The sequence below is a fragment of the Bombina bombina genome, chromosome 4, assembly GCF_027579735.1.
Source record: "Bombina bombina isolate aBomBom1 chromosome 4, aBomBom1.pri, whole genome shotgun sequence".
NCBI classification, from domain to species: Eukaryota; Metazoa; Chordata; class Amphibia; order Anura; family Bombinatoridae; genus Bombina; species Bombina bombina.
Genome location: NC_069502.1, coordinates 1,180,470,046 through 1,180,492,510, shown reverse-complemented (window position 1 = coordinate 1,180,492,510; position 22,465 = coordinate 1,180,470,046). Strand labels below are relative to the sequence as shown.

The 22,465-nt window shown below is 41.6% G+C and overlaps 1 protein-coding gene across 2 annotated transcripts in view; it reads left to right on the top strand.

The window, feature by feature from the left end:
• Positions 1 to 22,465, top strand: part of BABAM2 (BRISC and BRCA1 A complex member 2) — an 896,806-nt gene that overhangs the window by 70,434 nt on the left and 803,907 nt on the right. For both annotated transcript variants that reach the window (XM_053712651.1, XM_053712652.1), the window contains exon 4: positions 8,918 to 9,012. In XM_053712651.1, coding sequence (XP_053568626.1) covers positions 8,918 to 9,012 — 95 coding nt within the window. The remainder of the gene's footprint in view (positions 1 to 8,917; positions 9,013 to 22,465) is intronic.

Sequence of the window (22,465 nt, the reverse complement as noted above, 5' to 3'; positions counted from 1 at the left end):
AAAAATAAATACCAACGACTCTCCAATCAGAAAGCAATTTAGGTTGCTTATGAATTAGTTAAGAGATTCCAAGACCCCCTCCCTATGACTGATCAAATGTTGTGACCCTACGCCCTTCAGAGATCTTATTTAGTTGTGTGTGTCTGAAGTCCCATTCAGAGTCCAATAAAACCAGACCTTTTCAAACTGAGCTTGTGTGCCAAGGATCTTAGAGGCTGACTCGTACATTCGATATGTTCGTGATAATTTGTTCTTCACCTCCTCCCTAATTTTCCAGTACTTTGCTATGCAAGTTCTAGTAACTTTGCAGGCAATCTTAATGAATTTATTTATATGGTTGTTGAACCGGTGCAGGGGTTTGTGTAGAAGAGATTGAGAAGGAGATAATTGGATTTGTTCCTCTAAGACGGAACTAAGTTAGGTAGATAATTTGACCCATACTGGCTTGATTATGTCACAATCCCACCACATATTACAATACGAGGCTGTACCCCTGCAGCCCCTGTAGCATAATCTATTGTTAGTGGGAGACATATAATATGTCTTAATCGGGGTCAGGTACCACCTGAACATGGTCTTGACTGTATTCTCTCTCAAGTCCGCACTCAAGAGACCTTTGCAAGCTGAATTATATATATCGTCCCACCATTCTATATCGTTAGATATATCTAGATCTTTCTCCCAGTTTAGAAGTACTGCAGATTTAATCTTGTTGTTTAGTGTTTGGATCTCTAAGTATATTCTGGATATAGCCTTTTTGGGCCTATGTGCAGACTTCAGGAGGATTTCTAGGGTTGTAAGCTTGACAGGTTATAAAGTTTTAGTGTAGTGTTGAATTGCTGAATTGACTTGAAGCTACTGGAACCAGTGAAGTTTCAGCGAGCCTTGGTGAGCTTGTATTTGATTAAAAGTCTTAGGTTTTCTACCATATAGCAAGTCTGCCACCCTGTATAGCCCCTTGTTCACCCATTTATCTACTATTGTTTGTGTGTCTCTAGGAAGAAGATATCTGATTGGACACATTAATGTTTGAGTATATAATAATTTCTGTTGTTTGGTTTGTAAGGACCATATGTGTATAGTGTTGTCTGAAATGGGAGATCTGTATCCTTCCAAGGTGCCTCCCAAAGGAGGTCCACTCCACAGGATGTCGTCTGGGTGGGTAAATCCCCTTAGATTTGCTTCCAGTTGGGTCCAAATAACCCCTTTGGCGTTCCCCCCTAAAAGTATTGTCTGTGCTAGTCTCGCTGCTTTATAGTATTCTTACAGATTGGGGGCCCCCACTCCCCCCAGGCCTCTGTGTCTCGTGATAAGTGTAGATAAGATTCTTGCCATTTTTTTCCCTCTAATAAATGCCACTAATTATGCCTGTAGCGTCTTTAAGTCAGATGTCGGGATCTTTATGGGGAGAGTTCTTAATAGGTATAATAGGCGGGTTAACACAGTCATCTTTACCGCCGAGAGTCTACCCAGCCATGAAAAGGTATGTGTCTTCCACTTATTAATGTTTTTCCTAATTTCTTTATACATGGGTTCAAAGTTATGTTTATATAACTGATTAACTTGGGTATTTAGGTGAATCCCCAAGTATTTAAGGGAGTGTGTGGCCCACCTCAAGTCAAAGTTGATTTCTATAGCTTTCTTGGTGTGTTGAAAATTGGTCTTAGAGTTTGTATAGATTGGGCAGTGATATAAGGGTTTTAGTCAATGTCAGTAGGATATCATCAGCAAAAAGTGTTAGTTTATATTCGTAATCCATGATCACCACTCCTGAGATGTCAGGTGATGATCTAATTTTAGCTGCCAGGGGTTCTATACATAGTGCAAAAATGAGGGGGGATAGTAGGCACCCCTGCCTTTTTCATTTAGTATAGGAAAACTTACCCAGAAACCTGAGCTGAGGGAGTTGAATAAATCATATTCAGAGCTTTAATGAAGGCACCCCCAAATCCCATCTGGAGTATAACTGCTCTCATGTATTCCCAATCTATCCTGTTGAATGCCTTCTCCGCATCCAGTGATAGGAGCAGAGAAGGCACTTGAGTCTCCTCCACATTATCCACAATATTCACCATCCGTCTTACATTATCCGGCGCCTCTCTATCCTTAACGAATCACACCTGATCCGGATGGACTAGCGTTGGGAGGATATGTTTTAATCTGTTGGCTAGAATTTTAGCTAGGATTTTCAGGTCTTGGTTTATAAGCGATATGGGACGATAACTTGAGCATAATTTATGATTTTTACCGGGGTTTGGGATCACCACAATCCTTGCTTGTAATAAGTCATTTGGGATAGTTTGGCCCTCTAGAATATGATTGCAAAAATCAGTGAGATGGGGTATTAAGATTTCTTTAAACATTTTATAGTATTCACTAGCGAACCCGTCGGGCCCCACTGCTTTCCCTGTCTTAAGGTCTTTTATGACTGCTAAAACTTCTGCTCTCGTGATTGGGGCGTTAAGGATATCACTATCTTCTTTCGATAGGGAGTGCAATTTAGCTTCCTCTAAAAACTTTGTGGTTTGGGATGTCATTGTTTGTGAGTGTGTTACTTTTTTGCCATCATAGAGTTTCCCATAAAAGTCTGCTATATGCTATGGATGGGACACGGAAGTGCCATTCGGAAGTAAAATAGATAGGGATAATAGATGCCCTACACCGTTCTCTTAACTTGTGTGCTAGATACCTATCAGGTTTGTTTGTATATATATATATATATAGTATTGTGTATTAAGCCTCTGAATTGCTCTCAGCGATTGGTTATTTAAAAGGTTGGCTAAGTTTGATCTCTTAGTCTCTAGTGTAGACAGTACGCCAGCTCTATGGTTCAGTCTGTGTTGAGTCTCTAATTCATGAATTTCTTTATTTAGTTGGGATATTAGGGTTTTATGTTGCCTATTCCGAAGCAATTTTTCCTGAATAAGCAGACCCCGGATATATGTCTTATGGGCTGCCCAGGGGGAAATTGGATTAGTCGTGGACCCTTTTGTTTACTTCCCAGAATTCAGATAATGATTTAATAAGTTTGTCTTTGTTTAGAGGGTCTTTTAAATGTGATGGGTCGTAAGTTCACGTTCTAGACCTGCAAATATCTATAAATCCGTCAAGGTGTAGAGAGAGAACAGAATGGTCAGACCATACACAGGATTGGATTACCGAGGATCGAAGAAGCGATTGTAGTATCTGACTACTAAAAATATAATCAAGTCTTGTGTATTGTTTATGGACTGAAGAGTAGTATGTTGTTCTGATGTTTTCGCATATAGCGTAAACCATGAGTCAAGTAATGCATGTGGAGCCAATTGTTCTGAATAACATTCACTATTTTGTTATGTCTAAGACTTTTAGGTCTTGATTTAGCAGTAAGGTCTGTGTGTTTGGACATGATGATGTTAAAATCTGCTAGTATAATTTTGTGTTGCGACCAGTTAGTAAGTTGGAGATGTTATTGAAGAAGGTGTGTTGATTGTCATTGGGGGCGTAAATATTACATAAGATGACACTCAAGTCTGAGAAGCAGCCCTTAACTATGAGGTATCTCCCTTCTTTGTCTGCTAAGGTGAATGGATTAGGATCGAGACACCTCTCTTCTTAGCATCAGTGGTTGCATGGTAGTGTTGTGTAAAGTTTTTAGCCCAATGTTTTGGAATTATAGCCTGGGTAAAGTGGGTTTCTTGAAGGAATATAATATTGGCCCCCAAATGTTGATATTGAGACATAGCTGTACAACGTTTGATGTTAGTGTTTAACCCTCTCACATTGTGAGATATAAGATGTATTTTGGGGGGTCATGAGATTAGTGTAGTGGGGGGCCCCAGTGCTGCCTGAATGAGTGTAAAATCTATTGATACTTGCGGCCCGGGTGGGATCAGGATTTCATTTGACTGGGTGTGGCACACTGTGTTACCTCAGGGAAAGGTACAGTTTCTGCATCTTTGGAGAAGTTGGAAGATAAAATTAAAAACAAAGCATTAAATAATAAACAAAACAGGTAAGAACACAACATAAACCCAATAAATGGGTAAACCTACAATAAATGTAATGACATTTCAGTAAAAGAGGTTAGAGCTACTTGTACATTTAAGTTAATAAGTAGACTTGAAAGTCAGCAACAATTGAACTTCTCAAACATTTTTTGAACAAAGATTATAGCTGCCTTACATTTTAGTGAGGAGGCACGACATTTGTATGGTCTCCCTAGGGGACCTGTAGGATGAAGACATCCTAATAGACATTTTAGTTAAAGGATACTGTTGGTTCAGAAAGTCATAACAGGTTATAAGGTGAGGAACCCTAATCTCTGAGAGGTATCACAGGCGGAAATAGGAATATAATGTTCTCAGAGGTTTATTATTTATTGAGTCTTTTGCGGTTTACTCTTGTCTACCTGGGTTGTCTGGGGGAACTTGACTGTAGTTGTGGTTGGTCTTCAGTGAGTATGTGTGGTGTATCCAGCCCCAGTAGCTTACATGTTGAAGGTATTTTTTCCTGTTCCCAAACTGTAAAGGTTTTGTTATCTTTGAGGATGTGAAGAGCAAAAGGAAAACCCCATTTGTATTTAATCTGCTGCTTTCGTAGGAGGGTGGTCAGTGGGCGTAGGGAGCTTCTCCTTTGAAGTGTCTGAAGGCTGAGGTCTTGATAGGACTGTATTACATTTATTTCTTGAGGCCTGAAGAACTTTCTCCTTGTCTTGGAAAAATTAGAATTTAATAATAACGTCTCTAGGGGTGCTTCCCCTTAGGTCTTGCTCTTAATGCTCTATGAGCTCTTTCAATATCAAAGTCTGAGTCCTCTGGGTCTCCTGTGATATTTCTGAAGAGTTGTTGCAGATATGTTTTAAGGTCAGGGTTAGCGATTGTTTTTGGGACTCCCTTTAGCCTGATATTGTTTCTGCTAGACCTGTTCTCCAGGTCGTCAACTTTATCTTGTAGGTCTGTGATGGTTTTTTGTTGTAGTTGCATAGTTTTAGAGAACGCAGCTAGTTTGTCTGTGACCGTGTCTCTATGTTCTTCCAGCACATCAAGTCTGCCGCCCAAATCAGCTATTTCTGATCGTATATCAGTGAGGCTTGAAGTGACAGCAGTGTGCATTGAGTCCATTTTTTCCCATAGTCTTTCAACATTAGTTGTAATATCTTGCTTTGAGACGAGGCACCTCAAATCAGCTTTCTTGACTGGGGTCATGTTCTCTTTAAGAGGTGAGAGGTGTTGGTTCTGGTTCTGAGTCACCCCCTGTCTCCATTGTTGCCAACTCTGTGTTTTTAGTGTGTTTAGAGGGTTTAAAAAAGGTGCTCACTGTGTTGAAGGTTTATTTGTTTTATCTCCTTTGGTGGATTTTCTGACTGACATAATAGCAGAAAAAGAGATAAATAGTATACTGACTAAGAATGTTGGAGAGGATCTACTTGTAACCAGGCGCTGCAGACTTGAGATTTGAGAAGTGTATAAGTATGACTTCCTTTTTATAACATGTGGGGTCGAGACAGCTTGTTAAGCGAATGTTAGATTACAGAGTAGATGGAAACGTTTGTGAGGTTACTCTGTTTAAACTTTTACTGAGGCTGAAGGTATAACCCAATCTTCTATCTCTCTTTATTTCATTTGCAGGAAAAGGGAGAGGCTGTTCAGTAGTTTCACTTTTAAATGTCTCTCAATTCACCCTGTTGCATTCTTTTATAGTTAGTAGCTATAATAGTTCAGCCTGTGCACCTGTTTGTGTTGTGCACAACAAAATGGAAACAATTTCTTTAGCCCCCTTTCCCACAGTTACCGCCCAAAATATCCTCACTGCTTAATGATATATAGTTAATATAAATGTCTAGATATAGGGGTTATCCATGCTAAGGTATAGCGTTACATTTCATGTTCTCTGTCTTGATGACTATTTTCAGAGTCTTTGGGCTATTTTTAGGCCATCTGTTGTTTGGTGCGGTATACAGTGTGACACATTAACACGCTTTAAGTTCCTGCATCTGTGGCCTACCTGTGTGACGCTGCCAGACCGGAACAGTCAGAATGGGCAGCCACTCTTCATCCCTCGGGCCCTCAATGTCCTCTGTGTTTCCGAGGTAAGTCCCAGCTATCTGGTATGTCGGGTAGCTTCGGAGTGGAGACCAGAGGTGTGTGGCGTTGTTAGGCTCCTCAATGTAGGCCTTACCCTTCTGGCGTGAGTGCGCAGTGCCGGTTAGATAGGTGGCCGAGGTGTTGTGTGTGCTCCTGGTCGATCAGCCGATGGGTACTCTGGGTGTCAACCTCCTTCCATCTGCTCTTGAAAGAAAGCTTGGCTCTATTCTGTAGCTTCGTCGCCGACTTTAGATATCCGCAGCACGGAGCTCAGAGACACTGCGGCCATCTCCAAGCTCAGTCAGACTCCGCCCCCCGCAATTTCATTATTTAAAGGGACATAATAGTAAAATGCACTAATGTGTTATTAATGCACAGACGATTACTTTTATGTTTTCAAAGGGATATTAAAGTAAAAAACTTTCAAGATTCAAAAAGAGAATGTCGTTTTGAGATACCTTCCAATTTACTTCTATTATCAGATTGTGTACAGTCTTTATATATGCACAGTTATATGCACAGTCTTTATATATGCACAGTTATATTCCTTTGACACTGCTAACTACTGTCTTTTTAAGAGTTTATAGGCAGTACCTGAGTGTATTGGCCTCTGTATTCAGATTGTAGGCACACAATGTTCCATCCAACGGTAGGGACCTTCACCTGTCTTTGTGGCAAGCAGTGCATCATCTGCTGCCACAATTTAAAGGGGAACAAAACCAAACATGTTTTTCATGACTCAAACAGAGCATGCAATTTTAAACAACCTTACATTTTACTTCTATTATTAATGTTGCTATTGAATGAGCTGGAATGTACTACTGGGAGCTAGCTGAACACATTGGCAAGCCAATGAAAAGAGAGATATCTTTATCATGAAGGAACATTTTTGGGTTTCAGATACAGTTGTGATAGAACAGGGCTTCACAATAATTTGTCTGGAAGGTTTTAAGTCCGCCCTGTCTGAGTTGCCAGAGAGGTCAGGAAGCATCAGTCTATATACAGTACAGCTGCTTCTTAAAGGGACATAAAACCAAAACTTTTTCTTTTGTGATTCAGACCCTTAACAGGTTGTCATGATATCTAAACTAGAGCACAGATGAAACAATCAGCTGGTGGGCGAGAGCAGGTTAGTAACCATGGTTACTGATCAGCTGATTATTTCACTTGTGCTCTAGTTCAGATAGCATGAAGATCTGGTCTGTTATGGGCACATGAGGACTGGCGTTAAAGGGACAGTAAAGTCCAAAAAAAACTTTCATAATTAAAATAGAGAATTACATTTTACACAGCTTCCAAATTTACTGTTATCACCAATTTTGCTTTGTTCTCTTGGTATTCTTAGTTAAAGCTAAACCTAGGAGGTTCATATGCTAATTTCTTAGACCTTGAAGACTGCCTCTAATCTGAATGCATTTTGACCACTAAAGGGCATTAGTTCATGTATTTCATATAGATAACATTGAGCTCATGCACGTGAAGTGACCTAGGAGTGAGCACTGATTTGCTAAAATGCAAGTCTTTCAAAACAATTTAAATAAGGGGGCAGTCAGCAGAAGCTTAGATACAAGGTTATTACAGAGGTAAAATGTGTATTATTATAACTGTGTTGGTTTTGCAAAACTGGGGAATGTGTAATAAACGGATTATCTATCTTTTTAAACAACAAAAATTCTGCTGTTGACTGTTCCTTTAAGGAACATACAATTTTAAACTTTTCTAATTTACTTAATTCTCTTGATATCATTTGTTGAAGGAACAGCAATGCACTACTCAGAGCTAGCTAAACACCTTGTGTGAGCCAATGACAGGAAGCATATATGTGCACCCACAAATCAGCTCCCAGTACTGTGTTGCTGCACTACTGCTTTGCTGCTTCTGAGAGCCTACCTAGGTATGCTTTTCAACAAAGAATACCAAGACAACAAAGCATGCTCTATCTGAATCATGAAAGTTTAATTTTTACTTTACTATCTCTTTAACTTAAAGGGAATGTAAAGCCAAAATGTTTATTTCATTTTTTATGATTCAGATAGAGCATGCAATGTTACTTCTATTATATAATTTGCTTCCTTCTCTTTATATCCTTTGTTGAAAAGCATACCTAGGTAGGCTCAAGGGCAGCAATGCACTATAGGGAGCTAGCTGCTGATCGGTGGCTGAACATAAGTCTCTTGTCATTGGCACATCTGAGGGATTCAGCTTGCTCTCAGTAGTGCATTGAAGCTCCTTCTGCAATGGATATCAAGAGACTGAAGCTAATTAGATAATAGAAGCCAAATGGAATGTTGTCTAAAATGGTATTTCCTATCTGAATCCTGAGAACAGCACGTTGGGTTTTAAAGTTCTCGATTTGATGGGTTATACTGTATCTCACAACTGAGCTAATGCCCTGTCTGTGTGTAGTGTTAGTCTTATTACATTTATTTTCTGATGTGTCTTCTGCAGCATATAGTTATCCCATTACAGCCCTGAAATATTGCAAACGGCTCAGTATTTGAGGACATCTCTGCCTGAACACAGGCAAATTAAACATCTTTCTTTTGATTACACCATATGCAGAGAAATATTGAATTCCCTTTCTCTGGTCTATGAGCCAGCAGTGCTTTGCAGAGATTAAACACATAGAACATGTTATTATTGTACTGTATATTATTATTATTATTATTTTTTTAATTTAAATAGCATTTTAAAGTCAAGTGATAAATGCCTCCAGAATTAATTCTATCTCACCGAGTTACAATGTGCTTGGAACTTGTTACGAGTTAGAGGAGCTGGTGGCTTTTTAAACAGATTTCATGAATGCTGTTGTAAATCAGTATATTTTATATAATTATGATTTTTTTTTCCAGGGGATATTATTTTTAATGCACAGTACCCAGAGCTGCCCCCTGACTTTATATTTGGAGAGGATGCAGAATTCTTGCCTGATCCAACTGCCCTTCATGTGAGTACAATAGATGGTACAAATAATTGAATACTATTTAACTTGTGCCATAAGATGCCATTAACTCTCTCAAGTAACTGTTAAAGGGACAGTAAAGTCAAAATTAAACTTGTATGATTCAGATAGATCAATCAATTTTAAGCAACTTTCTAATTTACTCCTATTATCAATTTCCCTTCCTTCTCTTGCTATCTTTATTTGAAAAGCAAGAATGTAAACTTTAAGGGACAGTCAAGTCCAAAAAAAACCTTTCATTTTTCAAATAGGGCATGTAATTTTAAACAACTTTCCAAGTTACTTTTATCAACAATTTTGCTTTGTTCTCTTGGTATTCTAGTTGAAAGCAAACCTGGGGAGGCACATATGATAATTTATAAGCCCTTGAAGGCCTCCTCTATTTTATTTACTTTTCACAGCAGGGGAGAGCAAGCTCATGTAGGCCATATAGATAGCATTGTGATCACGCTTGTGGCTAGTGGCAGACACTGCACAAATTGGCTAAAATGCAAGTTTAGATAATAACTAAAAGTCATGTGATTAGGGGCGGTCAGAATGAATGCTTAGATACAAGTTAGTCACAGAAGTAAAAAGTGTATTAATATAACAGTGTTGGCTTTGCAAAACTGGGGAATGGGTAATAAAGGGATTATCTATCTTTTTAAACAACAAAAATTCTGGTGTTGACTGTCCCTTTAAGAGCCGGACCATTTTTGGTTCAGAACCTGGGTTGCTCTTGCTCATTGGTTGGCTAAATGTAGTCGCCAATCATGAGTGCTAGCCAGGGTGCTGAACCAAAAAATAAAGATAGCAAGAGAACAAAGAAAAAATAATGAGTAAATTAGAAAGTTACTTAAAATTTCACGCGCTATCTGAATCATGAAAGAAAAAAATGTTTACTATCCCTTTAAGCACATATGAATCAACATTTCTTTTTTATGAATATAAATTTTTAGCAAATGTATTCCCCCCCCCATATTATTGCTAAATAATAAGTTACCCTCTAATCATGCTCCCATAGTGCACAAAACCGATCTACTTTACTCTATACTTATATAGGTTGTTCAGTGCTACTCACGAATACGCCTTTATTTATGTTGTATGTTCCTTTTATTTGTGCTAATTATTTAGATAATGGGTCTGTATGCCTCAATGTTCTTTGTTGTAGCTTTTGTATCTTTAAATATTTAGTACATGCAATTAGGCATTTACATATTTCCATGCAATTTTCAACTGTTAACCCTTTGATGACCGGGTTAATTTGTCTACATCTGAACAACTTTCCGATGTAAACAAATTGAAATCCTGCGATCGTGTATGCGATCGCAAGATTTCAATGATGGGATCGGGTCAGGGGGCGTCCCTGTGATGCTAGGGCACACCCTCCAGACCGTGATCACATCATGGAAGCACCGTTGGCTTTAGGACAGCCAACGGTTATGATGTTCTATTTCGTCAGAACGGCACTAAAGCCCAGTGTAATTATGACGGAATAGAACGGCGTAAAAAGGTTAAGTGTGCATAAGAGTATCTATGGTTTTGTTTTTATTAAAGTGACTTTACTCTGCTGACAATCTCCTAATTAATGTTCCTGTTTGAAACAACCTTAGGAAGGAACCCTAGGTTTGTACGTTAAACTACCTTATCCGAATGAAAAATAAGGTAAGGAGAATTGTATTGTAATGCCGAAAGTTCAGACACTCTTCGAGGTGAAGAAATGGCAACAAGAAATAAAACTGTTCAGACTCCATGGAGGAGTAATTGGTTTAAACACAGGCCTGATTCTAACCAAAACCTGACAAAAGGATTGAACGTCTGGGACATCTGCCATACGTTTGAGTAACAAAATAGATAAGGCAGAGATCTGACCCCTTAGGGAACTTGCCAATAAACCCTTCTCCAATCCTCCTTTGGAGAAAAAATTCTGGGAATCCTAACTCTAATGAGTAGCTCTTGGATTCACACCAATAAAGATATTTACGCCATGTCTTGTGGAAAATTTTTCTAGTCCCAGGTTTACGAGCCTGGATCATGGTCTCTATGACCGAATCAGAAAACCCCCGCTTGGATAGGATTAAGCGTTCAATCTCCAAGCAGTCAGCTTCAGAGAAACTAGATTTGGGTGAAGGAAGAGTCCTTGAATGAGAAGTGCCTTCCTTAACGGAAGTCTCCAAGGTGGTAGGGATGACATGCCCACCAGATCTGCATACCAAATCCTGCAAGGATCATGAGATACAACTCCGGCCGACCCCATTTGAGAATCAGGTTGGAAAACACTTCCGGATGGTGTTCCCACTCTCCCGGATGAAAAGTCTGTCTGCTCAGAAAATCCGCCTCCCAGTTGTCCACCCCTGGGATATGGATCGCTGACAGATGACAAGAATGGGCCTCCGCCCACCGAATAATCTCGGCTACCTCTGTCATCGCTAAGGAACTCCTCATTCCTCCTTGATGAAAGTCACTGACGTCATTTTGATCGACTGGAACCTGATAAACTGGACCGAGGCTACTGAGGCCAGGTCAAAAGAACATGGTAGATCGTTCTCAGCTCCAGAATATTTATAGGAAGATAAGACTCTGGCTGAGTCCAAACCCCCTGAGCCCGTAGGGGGCCCCAGACTGCTCCCCACCCTAGAAGGCTGGAGTCTGTTGACACAAATACTCAAGATGGTCTGCGAAAACAAGTTCCCTGGGAGAGATAATCCAGAAAAAAAACACCATTGAAGAGAATACCTTGTCTCCTGCTCCAGTAGTATTCGAGGAGACAAATCTGTATAATCTCCGATCCATTGCCTGAGCATGTTAAACTGCAGAGGTCTGAGATGGAACCAAGCAAATGGGGTGATGTCCATTAATACAAATTGACACAAAAAAAACGTTACTGTCACTTTATTTTTTTCTCTTGTTAAGTGTATCCAGTCCACGGATCATCCATTACTTGTGGGATATTCTCCTTCCCAACAGGAAGTTGCAAGAGGATCACCCACAGCAGAGCTGCTATATAGCTCCTCCCCTCACTGCCATATCCAGTCATTCTCTTGCAACTCTCAACTAAGATGGAGGTCGTAAGAGGACTGTGGTGTTTTATACGTTTTATTTCTTCAATCAAAAGTTTGTTATTTTTAAATGGTACCGGAGTGTACTGTTTATCTCAGGCAGTATTTAGAAGAAGAATCTGCCTGCGTTTTCTATGATCTTAGCAGAAGTGACTAAGATCCTTTGCTGTTCTCACATATTCTGAGGAGTGAGGTAACTTCAGAGGGGGAAAAGCGTGCAGTTTTTTCCTGCAATAAAGGTATGTGCAGTTAAAATATTTTTCTAGGGATGGAATTTGCTAGAAAATGCTGCTGATACCGAAGTAATGTAAGTAAAGCATTAAATGCAGTGATAGCGACTGGTATCAGGCTTATGAATAGAGATACATACTCTTATAAAAGTGTATTTTAAAACGTTTGCTGGCATGTTTAATCGTTTTTTACATATGTTTGGTGATAAAACTTATTGGGGCCTAGTTTTTTCCACATGGCTGGCTTGAATTTTGCCTAGAAACAGTTCCCTGAGGCTTCCCACTGTTGTAATATGAGTGGGAGGGGCCTATTTTAGCGTTTTTTTGCACAGCAAAAATTACAGACACACACATCCAGCTTCTTCCTGCATGTTCCAGGACATCTCTGGAGGGCTCAAAAGGCTTCAAAAGTCGTATTGAGGGAGGTAAAAAGCCACAGTAGAGCTGTGGCAGTTGTTGTGACTGTTTAAAAAACGTTTTTGTCATTTGTTATTCCGTTTTTGGTATTAAGGGGTTAATCATCCATTTGCAAGTGGGTGCAATGCTCTGCTAACTTATTACATACACTGTAAACATTTTGTTAGTGTAACTGCATTTTTTCACTGTTATTTCAAAATTTGGGAAAATTTGTGTTTCTCCAACATAGGTGTGTCCGGTCCACGGCGTCATCCTTACTTGTGGGATATTCTCTTCCCCAACAGGAAATGGCAAAGAGCCCAGCAAAGCTGGTCACATGATCCCTCCTAGGCTCCGCCTACCCCAGTCATTCTCTTTGCCGTTGTACAGGCAACATCTCCACGGAGATGGCTTAGAGTTTTTTAGTGTTTAACTGTAGTTTTTATTATTCAATCAAGAGTTTGTTATTTTAAAATAGTGCTGGTATGTACTATTTACTCAGAAACAGAAAAGAGATGAAGATTTCTGTTTGTATGAGGAAAATGATTTTAGCACCGTAACTAAAATCCATGGCTGTTCCACACAGGACTGTTGAGAGCAATTAACTTCAGTTGGGGGAACAGTGTGCAGTCTCTTACTGCTTGAGGTATGACACATTCTAACAAGACGATGTAATGCTGGAAGCTGTCATTTTCCCTATGGGATCCGGTAAGCCATGTTTATTAAGATAGTAAATAAGGGCTTCACAAGGGCTTATTAAGACTGTAGACTTTTTCTGGGCTAAATCGATTCATTATTAACACATATTTAGCCTTGAGGAATCATTTATTCTGGGATATCGGCAGGCACTGTTTTAGACACCTTATTCTATAGGGGCTTTCCCTAATCATAGTCAGAGCCTCATTTTCGCGCCGGTATGGCGCACTTGTTTTTGAGGACAGCATGGCATGCAGCTGCATGTGTGTGGAGCTCTGATACATAGAAAAGTCTTTCTGAAGGCATCATTTGGTATCGTATTCCCCTTTGGGCTTGGTTGGGTCTCAGCAAAGCAGATTCCAGGGACTGTAAAGGGGTTAAATATAAAAACGGCTCCGGTTCCGTTATTTTAAGGGTTAAAGCTTCCAAATTTGGTGTGCAATACTTTTAAGGCTTTAAGACACTGTGGTGAAATTTTGGTGAATTTTGAACAATTCCTTCATACTTTTTCGCAATTGCAGTAATAAAGTGTGTTTAGTTTAAAATTTAAAGTGACAGTAACGGTTTTATTTTAAAACGTTTTTTGTGCTTTGTTATCAAGTTTATGCCTGTTTAACATGTCTGAACTACCAGATAGATTGTGTTCTGACTGTGGGGAAACCAAGGTTCCTTCTCATTTAACTATATGTATTTTATGTCATAAAAAAATTTAGTAAAAATGATGCCCAAGATGATTCCTCAAGTGAGGGGAGTAAGCATGGTACTGCATCATCCCCTCCTTCGTCTACACCAGTCTTGCCCATACAGGAGGCCCCTAGTACATCTAGTGCGCCAATACTCCTTACTATGCAACATTTAACGGCTGTAATGGATAATTCTATCAAAAACATTTTAGCCAATATGCCCACTTATCAGCGAAAGCGCGACTGCTCTGTTTTAGAAAATTCTGTAGAGCATGAGAACGCTGATGATATGGTTTCTGAAGGGCCCCTACACCAGTCTGAGGGGGCCAGGGAGGTTTTGTCTGAGGGAGAAATTTCAGATTCAGGAAACATTTCTCAACAAGCTGAACCTGATGTGATTACTTTTAAATTTAAGTTGGAACATCTCCGCGCTCTGCTTAAGGAGGTGTTATCCAATTTGGATGATTGTGATTATCTGGTCATTCCAGAACCACTATGTAAAATGGAAAAGTTCTTAGAGGCCCCGGGGCCCCCCGAATATATCCAAGCGGGTGGCGTACATTGTTAGTAAAGAATGGGACAGGCCCGGTATACCTTTAGTACCTCCCCCCATATTTATAAAATTGTTTTCTTATAGTCGACCCCAGAAAGGACTGATGGCAGACAGTCCCCAAGGTCGAGGGGGCGGTTTCTACTCTACACAAGCGCGCCACTATACCCATAGAAGATAGTTGTGCTTTCCAAGATCCTATGGATAAAAAATTAGAAGGTCTGCTAAAGATGTTTGTTCAGCAAGGTTCCCTTCTACAACCAATTGCATGCATTGTCCCTGTCACTGCAGCCGCGTGTTTCTAGTTTGATGAGCTAGGAAAGGCGATTATTAGTAATTCTTCTTCTTATGAGGAGATTATGGACAGAATTCGTGCTCTTAAATTGGCTAATTCTTTCACCCTAGACGCCACCTTGCAATTGGCTAGGTTAGCGGCGAAAAAATTCTGGGTTTGCTATTGTGGCGCAGAGCGCTTTGGTTAAAATCTTGGGCAGCGGATGCGTCTTCCAAGAACAAATTGCTTGACATTCCTTTCAAGGGGAAAACACTCTTTGGCCCTGACTTGAAAGAGATTATCTCTGATATCACTGGGGGCAAGGGCCACGCCCTTCCTCAGGATAGGTCTTTTCAAGACCAAAAATAAACCTAAGTTTCGTCCCTTTCGCAGAAACGGATCAGCCCCAAGGGCTACGTCCTCTAAGCAGGAAGGTAATACTTCTCAAGCCAATCCAGCCTGGAGACCTATGCAAGGCTGGAACGAAGGAAAGCAGGCCAGGAAACCTGCCACTGCTACCAAGACAGCATGAAATGCGGGCCCCCGATCCGGGACCGGATCTGGTGGGGGGCAGACTCTCTCTCTTCGCTCAGGCTTGGGCAAGAGATGTTCTGGATCCTTGGGCGCTAGAAATAGTCTCCCAAGGTTATTCTCTGGAGTTCAAGGGGCTTCCTCCAAGGGGGAGGTTCCACAGGTCTCAGTTGTCTTCAGACCACATAAGAAGACAGGCATTCTTACATTGGGTAGAAGACCTGCTAAAAATGGGAGTGATTCATCCTGTTCCATTAGGAGAACAAGGGATGGGGTTCTACTCCAATCTGTTCATAGTTCCCAAAAAAGAGGGAACGTTCAGACCAATCTTAGATCTCAAGATCTTGAACAAGTTTCTCAAGGTTCCATCGTTCAAGATGGAAACCATTCGAACACTTCTTCCTTCCATCCAGGAAGGTCAATTCATGACCAAGGTGGATTTCAAGGATGCGTATCTACATATTCCTATCCACAAGGAACATCATCGGTTCCTAAGGTTTGCATTCCTGGACAAGCATTTCCAGTTCGTGGCGTTTTCTTTCGGATTAGCCACTGCTCCTAGGATTTTCTCATAGGTACTAGGGTCCCTTCTGGCGGTGCTAAGACCAAGGGGCATTGCTGTAGTACCTTACTTGGACGACATTCTGATTCGAGCGTCGTCCCTTCCTCAAGTAAAGGCTCACACGGACATTGTCCTGGCCTTTCTCAGATCTCACGGATGGAAAGTGAACGTGGAAAAGAGTTCTCTATTTCCGTCAACGAGGGTTCCCTTCTTGGGAACTATAATAGACTCCTTAGAAATGAGGATTTTTCTGACAGAAGCCAGAAAAACAAAACTTCTAGACTCTTGTCGGATACTTCATTCCGTTCCTCTTCCTTCCATAGCGCAGTGCATGGAAGTGATAGGTTTGATGGTAGCGGCAATGGACATAGTTCCTTTTGTGCGCATTCATCTAAGACCATTACAACTGTTCATGCTCAGTCAGTGGAATGGGGACTATTCAGACTTGTCTCCGAAGATACAAGAAAATCAGAGGACCAGAGACTCATTCCGTTGGTGGCTGTCCCTGGACAACCTGTCACAAGGGATGACCTTCCGCAGACCAGAGTGGGTCATTGTCACGACCGACGCCAGTCTGATGGGCTGGGGCGCGGTCTGGGGATCCCTGAAAGCTCAGGGTCTTTGGTCTCGGGTAGAATCTCTTCTACCGATAAATATTCTGGAACTGAGAGCGATATTCAATGCTCTCAAAGCTTGGCCTCAGCTAGCGAGGGCCAAGTTCATACATCAACCATCAGGGGGGAACAAGGAGTTCCCTAGCGATGGAAGAAGTGACCAAAATCATTCTATGGGCGGAGTCTCACTCCTGCCACCTGTCTGCTATCCACATCCCAGGAGTGGAAAATTGGGAAGCGGATTTTCTGAGTCGTCAGACATTGCATCCGGGGGAGTGGGAACTCCATCCGGAAATCTTTGCCCAAGTCACTGAACCGTGGGGCATTCCAGACATGGATCTGATGGCCTCTCGTCAGAACTTCAGAGTTCCTTACTACGGGTACAGATCCAGGGATCCCAAGGCGGCTCTAGTGGATGCACTAGTAGCACCTTGGACCTTCAAACTAGCTTATGTGTTCCCGCCGTTTCCTCTCATCCCCAGGCTGGTAGCCAGGATCAATCAGGAGAGGGCGTCGGTGATTTTGATAGCTCCTGCGTGGCCACGCAGGACTTGGTATGCAGATCTGGTGAATATGTCATCGGCTCCACTATGGAAGCTACCTTTGAGACGAGACCTTCTTGTTCTAGGTCCGTTCGACCCACTCCAGCTGACTGCTTGGAGATTGAACGCTTGATCTTATCAAAGCGAGGGTTCTCAGATTCTGTTATTAATACTCTTGTTCAGGCCTGAAAGCCTGTAACCAGAAAAATTACCACATAATTTGGTATATCTGTTGGTGTGAATCTGCAGGATTCCCTTGGGACAAGGTTAAGATTCCTAAGAGTCTATCCTTCCTTCGAGAAGGATTGGAAAAAGGATTATCTGCAAGTTCCTTGATGGGACAGATTTCTGCCTTGTCTGTGTTACTTCACAAAAAGCTGGCAGCTGTGCCAGATGTTCTAGCCTTTGTTCAGGCTCTGGTTAGAATCAAGCCTGTTTACAAAATTTGGACTCCTCCTTGGAGTCTCAACCTAGTTCTTTCAGTTCTTCAGGGGGTTCCGTTTGAACCCTTACATTCCGTTGATATTAAGTTATTATCTTGGAAAGTTTTGTTTTTGGTTGCAATTTCTTCTGCTAGAAGAGTTTCAGAATTAGCTGCTCTGCAGTGTTCTTCTCCTTATCTGGTGTTCCATGCAGATAAGGTGGTTTTGCGTACTAAACCTGGTTTTCTTCCAAAAGTTGTTTCTAACAAAAACATTAACCAGGAGATAGTTGTGCCTTCTTTGTGTCCTAATCCAGTTTCAAAGAAGGAACGTTTGTTGCACAACTTGGATGTAGTTCGTGCTCTCAAATTTTACTTAGCAGCTACTAAGGATTTCAGACAAACTTTGTCTTTGTTTGTTGTTTATTCTGGTAAACGGAGAGGTCAAAAAGCAACTTCTACCTCTCTCTCCTTCTGGATTAAAAGCATTATCCGATTGGCTTATGAGACTGCCGGACGGCAGCCTCCTGAAAGAATCACAGCTCACTCCACTAGGGCTGTGGCTTCCACATGGGCCTTCAAGAACGAGGCTTCTGTTGATCAGATATGTAAGGCAGCGACTTGGTCTTCACTGCACACTTTTTCTAAATTTTACAAATTTGATACTTTTGCTTCTTCTGAGGCTATTTTTGGGAGAAAGGTTTTGCAAGCCGTGGTGCCTTCCATTTAGGTGACCTGATTTGCTCCCTCCCTTCATCCGTGTTCTAAAGCTTTGGTATTGGTTCCCACAAGTAAGGATGACGCCGTGGACCGGACACACCTATGTTGGAGAAAACAGAATTTATGTTTACCTGATAAATTACTTTCTCCAACGGTGTGTCCGGTCCACGGCCCGCCCTGGTTTTTTTTTTTAATCAGGTCTGATAATTTATTTTCTTAACTACAGTCACCACGGTAACATATGGTTTCTCCTATGCAAATATTCCTCCTTAACGTCGGTCGAATGACTGGGGTAGGCGGAGCCTAGGAGGGATCATGTGACCAGCTTTGCTGGGCTCTTTGCCATTTCCTGTTGGGGAAGAGAATATCCCACAAGTAAGGATGACGCCGTGGACCGGACACACCGTTGGAGAAAGTAATTTATCAGGTAAACATAAATTCTGTTTTCTTAAAAGCGCAGTAACATTTTTTATATTGCTTGTAAACTTGTTTTAAAGTGTTTTCCAAGCTGCCTAGTCTCATTGCTAGTCTGTTTAACCCCTTAAGGACCACAGCACTTTTCCATTTTCTGTCCGTTTGGGACCAAGGCTATTTTTACATTTCTGCAGCGTTTGTGTTTAGCTGTAATTTTCCTCTTACTCATTTACTGTACCCACACATATTATATACCGTTTTTCTCGCCATTAAATGGACTTTCTAAAGATACCATTATTTTCATCATATCTTATAATTTACTATAAATTTTTTTATAAAATATGAGGAAAAAATGGAAAAAAACACACTTTTTCTAACTTTGACCCCCAAAATCTGTTACACATCTACAACCACCAAAAAACACCCATGCTAAATAGTTTCTAAATTTTGTCCTGAGTTTAGAAATACCCAATGTTTACATGTGCTTTGCTTTTTTTGCAAGTTATAGGGCCATAAATACAAGTAGCACTTTGCTATTTCCAAACCACTTTTTTTCAAAATTAGCGCTAGTTACATTGGGACACTGATATCTTTCAGGAATCCCTGAATATCCCTTGACATGCATATATTTTTTTTTAAAAGACATCCCAAAGTATTGATCTAGGCCCATTTTGGTATATTTCATGCCACCATTTCACTACCAAATGCGATCAAATAAAAAAAAATGTTCACTTTTTCACAAATTGTTTCACAAACTTTAGGTTTCTCACTGAAATTATTTACAAACAACTTGTGCAATTATGGCATACATGGTTGTAAATGCTTCTCTGGGATCCCCTTTGTTCAGAAATTGCAGACTTATATGGCTTTGGCATTGCTTTTTGGTATTTAGAAGGCCGCAAAATGCCACTGCGCACCACACATGTATTATGCCCAGCATTGAAGGGGTTAATTAGGAAGCTTGTAGGGAGCTTTTAGGGTTAATTTTAGCTTTAGTATAATGTAGTAGACAACCCAAAGTATTGATCTAGGCCCATTTTGGTATATTTCATGCCACCATTTCACCGCCAAATGCTAACAAATAAAAATAAAGCGTTACATTTTTCACAATTTTAGGTTTCTCACTGAAATTATTTACAAACAGCTTGTGCAATTATGGCATAAATGGTTGTAAAAGCTTCTCTGGGATCCCCTTTGTTCAGAAATAGCAGACATATATGGCTTTGGCTTTGCTTTTTGGTAATTAGAAGGCAGCTAAATGCCGTTGCGCACCACACGTGTATAATGCCCAGCATTGAAGGGGTTAATTAGGGAGCTTGTAGGGAGGTTGCAGGGTTAATTTTAGCTTTAGTGTAGGTATCAACCTCCCACATGACACATCACACCCCCTGATCCCTCCCAAACAGCTCTCTTCCCTCCCCCACCCCACAATTGTCCCCGCCATCTTAAGTACTGGCAGTAAGTCTGCCAGTACTAAAATAAGAGTTTTTTGGGGATTTAAAAAAAAAAAAAAAAAAAAAATGATAATTCTGCTCTGTAGGATCCCCCCTTAGCCCCCAACCTCCCTGATCCCCCCCAAACAGCTCTCTAACCCCCCTCTCGGCCTTATTATGCGCCATATTGGGTACTGGCAGCTGTCTGCCAGTACCCAGTTTGAAATCAAATATGTTTTTTTAACATTTTATTATTTTAAAAATTCTATTTTCTGTAGTGTAGCTGCCCCCCCTCAACCCCCAACCTCCCACCCTCCCAGATCGTTAAAATTTGTAATTTTCCCACCCTCTCTCCCACCGTGTACCACTTAACATTTGTTCCATAGTGTAGGGTTCCCGCCCGCCCGCGCGCGCACCCGCTCCCGTGCACGCGCGCACACACGCTCACGTGCACGCGCGCGCACCCGATCCCGCCCACCGATGGCCGCCCACCCGCCTCCCTGGATCAGCTCCCACCCACCAACGAACATGGCCATTGATGGCCGATGCAGAGAGGGCCACAGGGTGGCTCTCTCTTCATCGGACGGCTAAATTTTTTTTATAGCAGGATGCCTCAATATCGAGGCATCACTGCTATAACATGAAAGCAGTTGGAAGTGATCAGGATCGCTTCCACTGGTTTCAAAGACCAACAACGTACGGGGTACGTCCTTGGTCATTAACTGCATTTTTTTGCAGGACGTACCCCATACGTCGTTGGTCGTTAAGGGGTTAAACATGTCTGACACAGAGGAACCTACTTGTTCATTATGTTTGAAAGCCATGGTGGAGCCCCATAGGAGTATGTGTACTAAATGTATTGATTTCACCTATAAAAGAATTATCACCAGAGAGTTCTGTTGAGGGGGAAGTTATGCCGATTAACTCTCCCCACGTGTCAGACCCTTCGCCTCCCGCTCAGGGGATGCACGCTAATATGGCGCCAATTACATCAGGGACGCCCATAGCGATTACCTTGCAGGACATGGCTGCAATCATGAATAATACCCTGTCAGAGGTATTATCTAGATTGCCTGAATTAAGAGGCAAGCACGATAGCTCTGGGGTTAGGAGAGATACAGAGCGCACAAATGCTGTTAGAGCCATGTCTGATACTGCGTCACAGTATGCAGAACATGAGGACGGAGAGCTTCAGTCTGTGGGTGACATCTCTGACTCGGGGAAACCCGATTCAGAGATTTCTAATTTTAAATTTAAGCTTGAGAACCTCCGTGTATTGCTTAGGGAGGTATTAGCTGCTCTGAATGACTGTAACACAGTTGCAATTCCAGAGAAATTGTGTAGGCTGGATAGATACTATGCGGTGCCGGTGTGTACTGATGTTTTTCCTATACCTAAAAGGCTTACAGAAATTATTAACAAGGAGTGGGATAGACCCGGTGTGCCCCTTTCCCCACCTCTTATATTTAGAAAAATGTTTCCAATAGACGCCACTACACGGGACTTATGGCAGACGGTCCCTAAGGTGGAGGGAGCAGTTTCTACTTTAGCAAAGCGTACCACTATCCCGGTTGAGGACAGTTGTGCTTTTTCAGATCCAATGGATAAAAAATTTATAGGGTTACCTTAAGAAAATGTTTATTCAACAAGTTTTTATTTTACAGCCCCTTGCATGCATTGCGCCTGTCACTGCTGCGGCGGCATTCTGGTTTGAGGCCCTGGAAGAGGCCATCCAGACAGCTCCATTGAATGAAATTATTGACAAGCTTAGAACGCTTAAGCTAGCTAACTCATTTGTTTCTGATGCCATTGTTCATTTGACTAAACTAACGGCTAAGAATTCCGGATTCGCCATCCAGGCGCGTAGGGCGCTATGGCTTAAATCCTGGTCAGCTGACGTGACTTCAAAGTCTAAATTACTCAACATTCCTTTCAAGGGGCAGACCTTATTCGGGCCTGGCTTGAAGGAAATTATTGCTGACATTACTGGAGGCAAGGGTCATACCCTTCCTCAGGACAGGGCCAAATCAAAGGCCAAACAGTCTAATTTTCGTGCCTTTTGAAATTTCAAGGCAGGAGCAGCATCAACTTCCTCCGCTTCAAAACAAGAGGGAACTGTTGCTCATTCCAGACAGGCCTGGAAACCTAACCAGTCCTGGAACAAGGGCAAGCAGGCCAGAAAGCCTGCTGCTGCCCCCAAGACAGCGTGAAGGAACGCCCCCCTATCCGGAAACGGATCTAGTGGGGGGCAGACTTTCTCTCTTCGCCCAGGCGTGGGCAAGAGATGTTCAGGATCCCTGGGCGTTGGAGATCATATCTCAGGGATATCTTCTG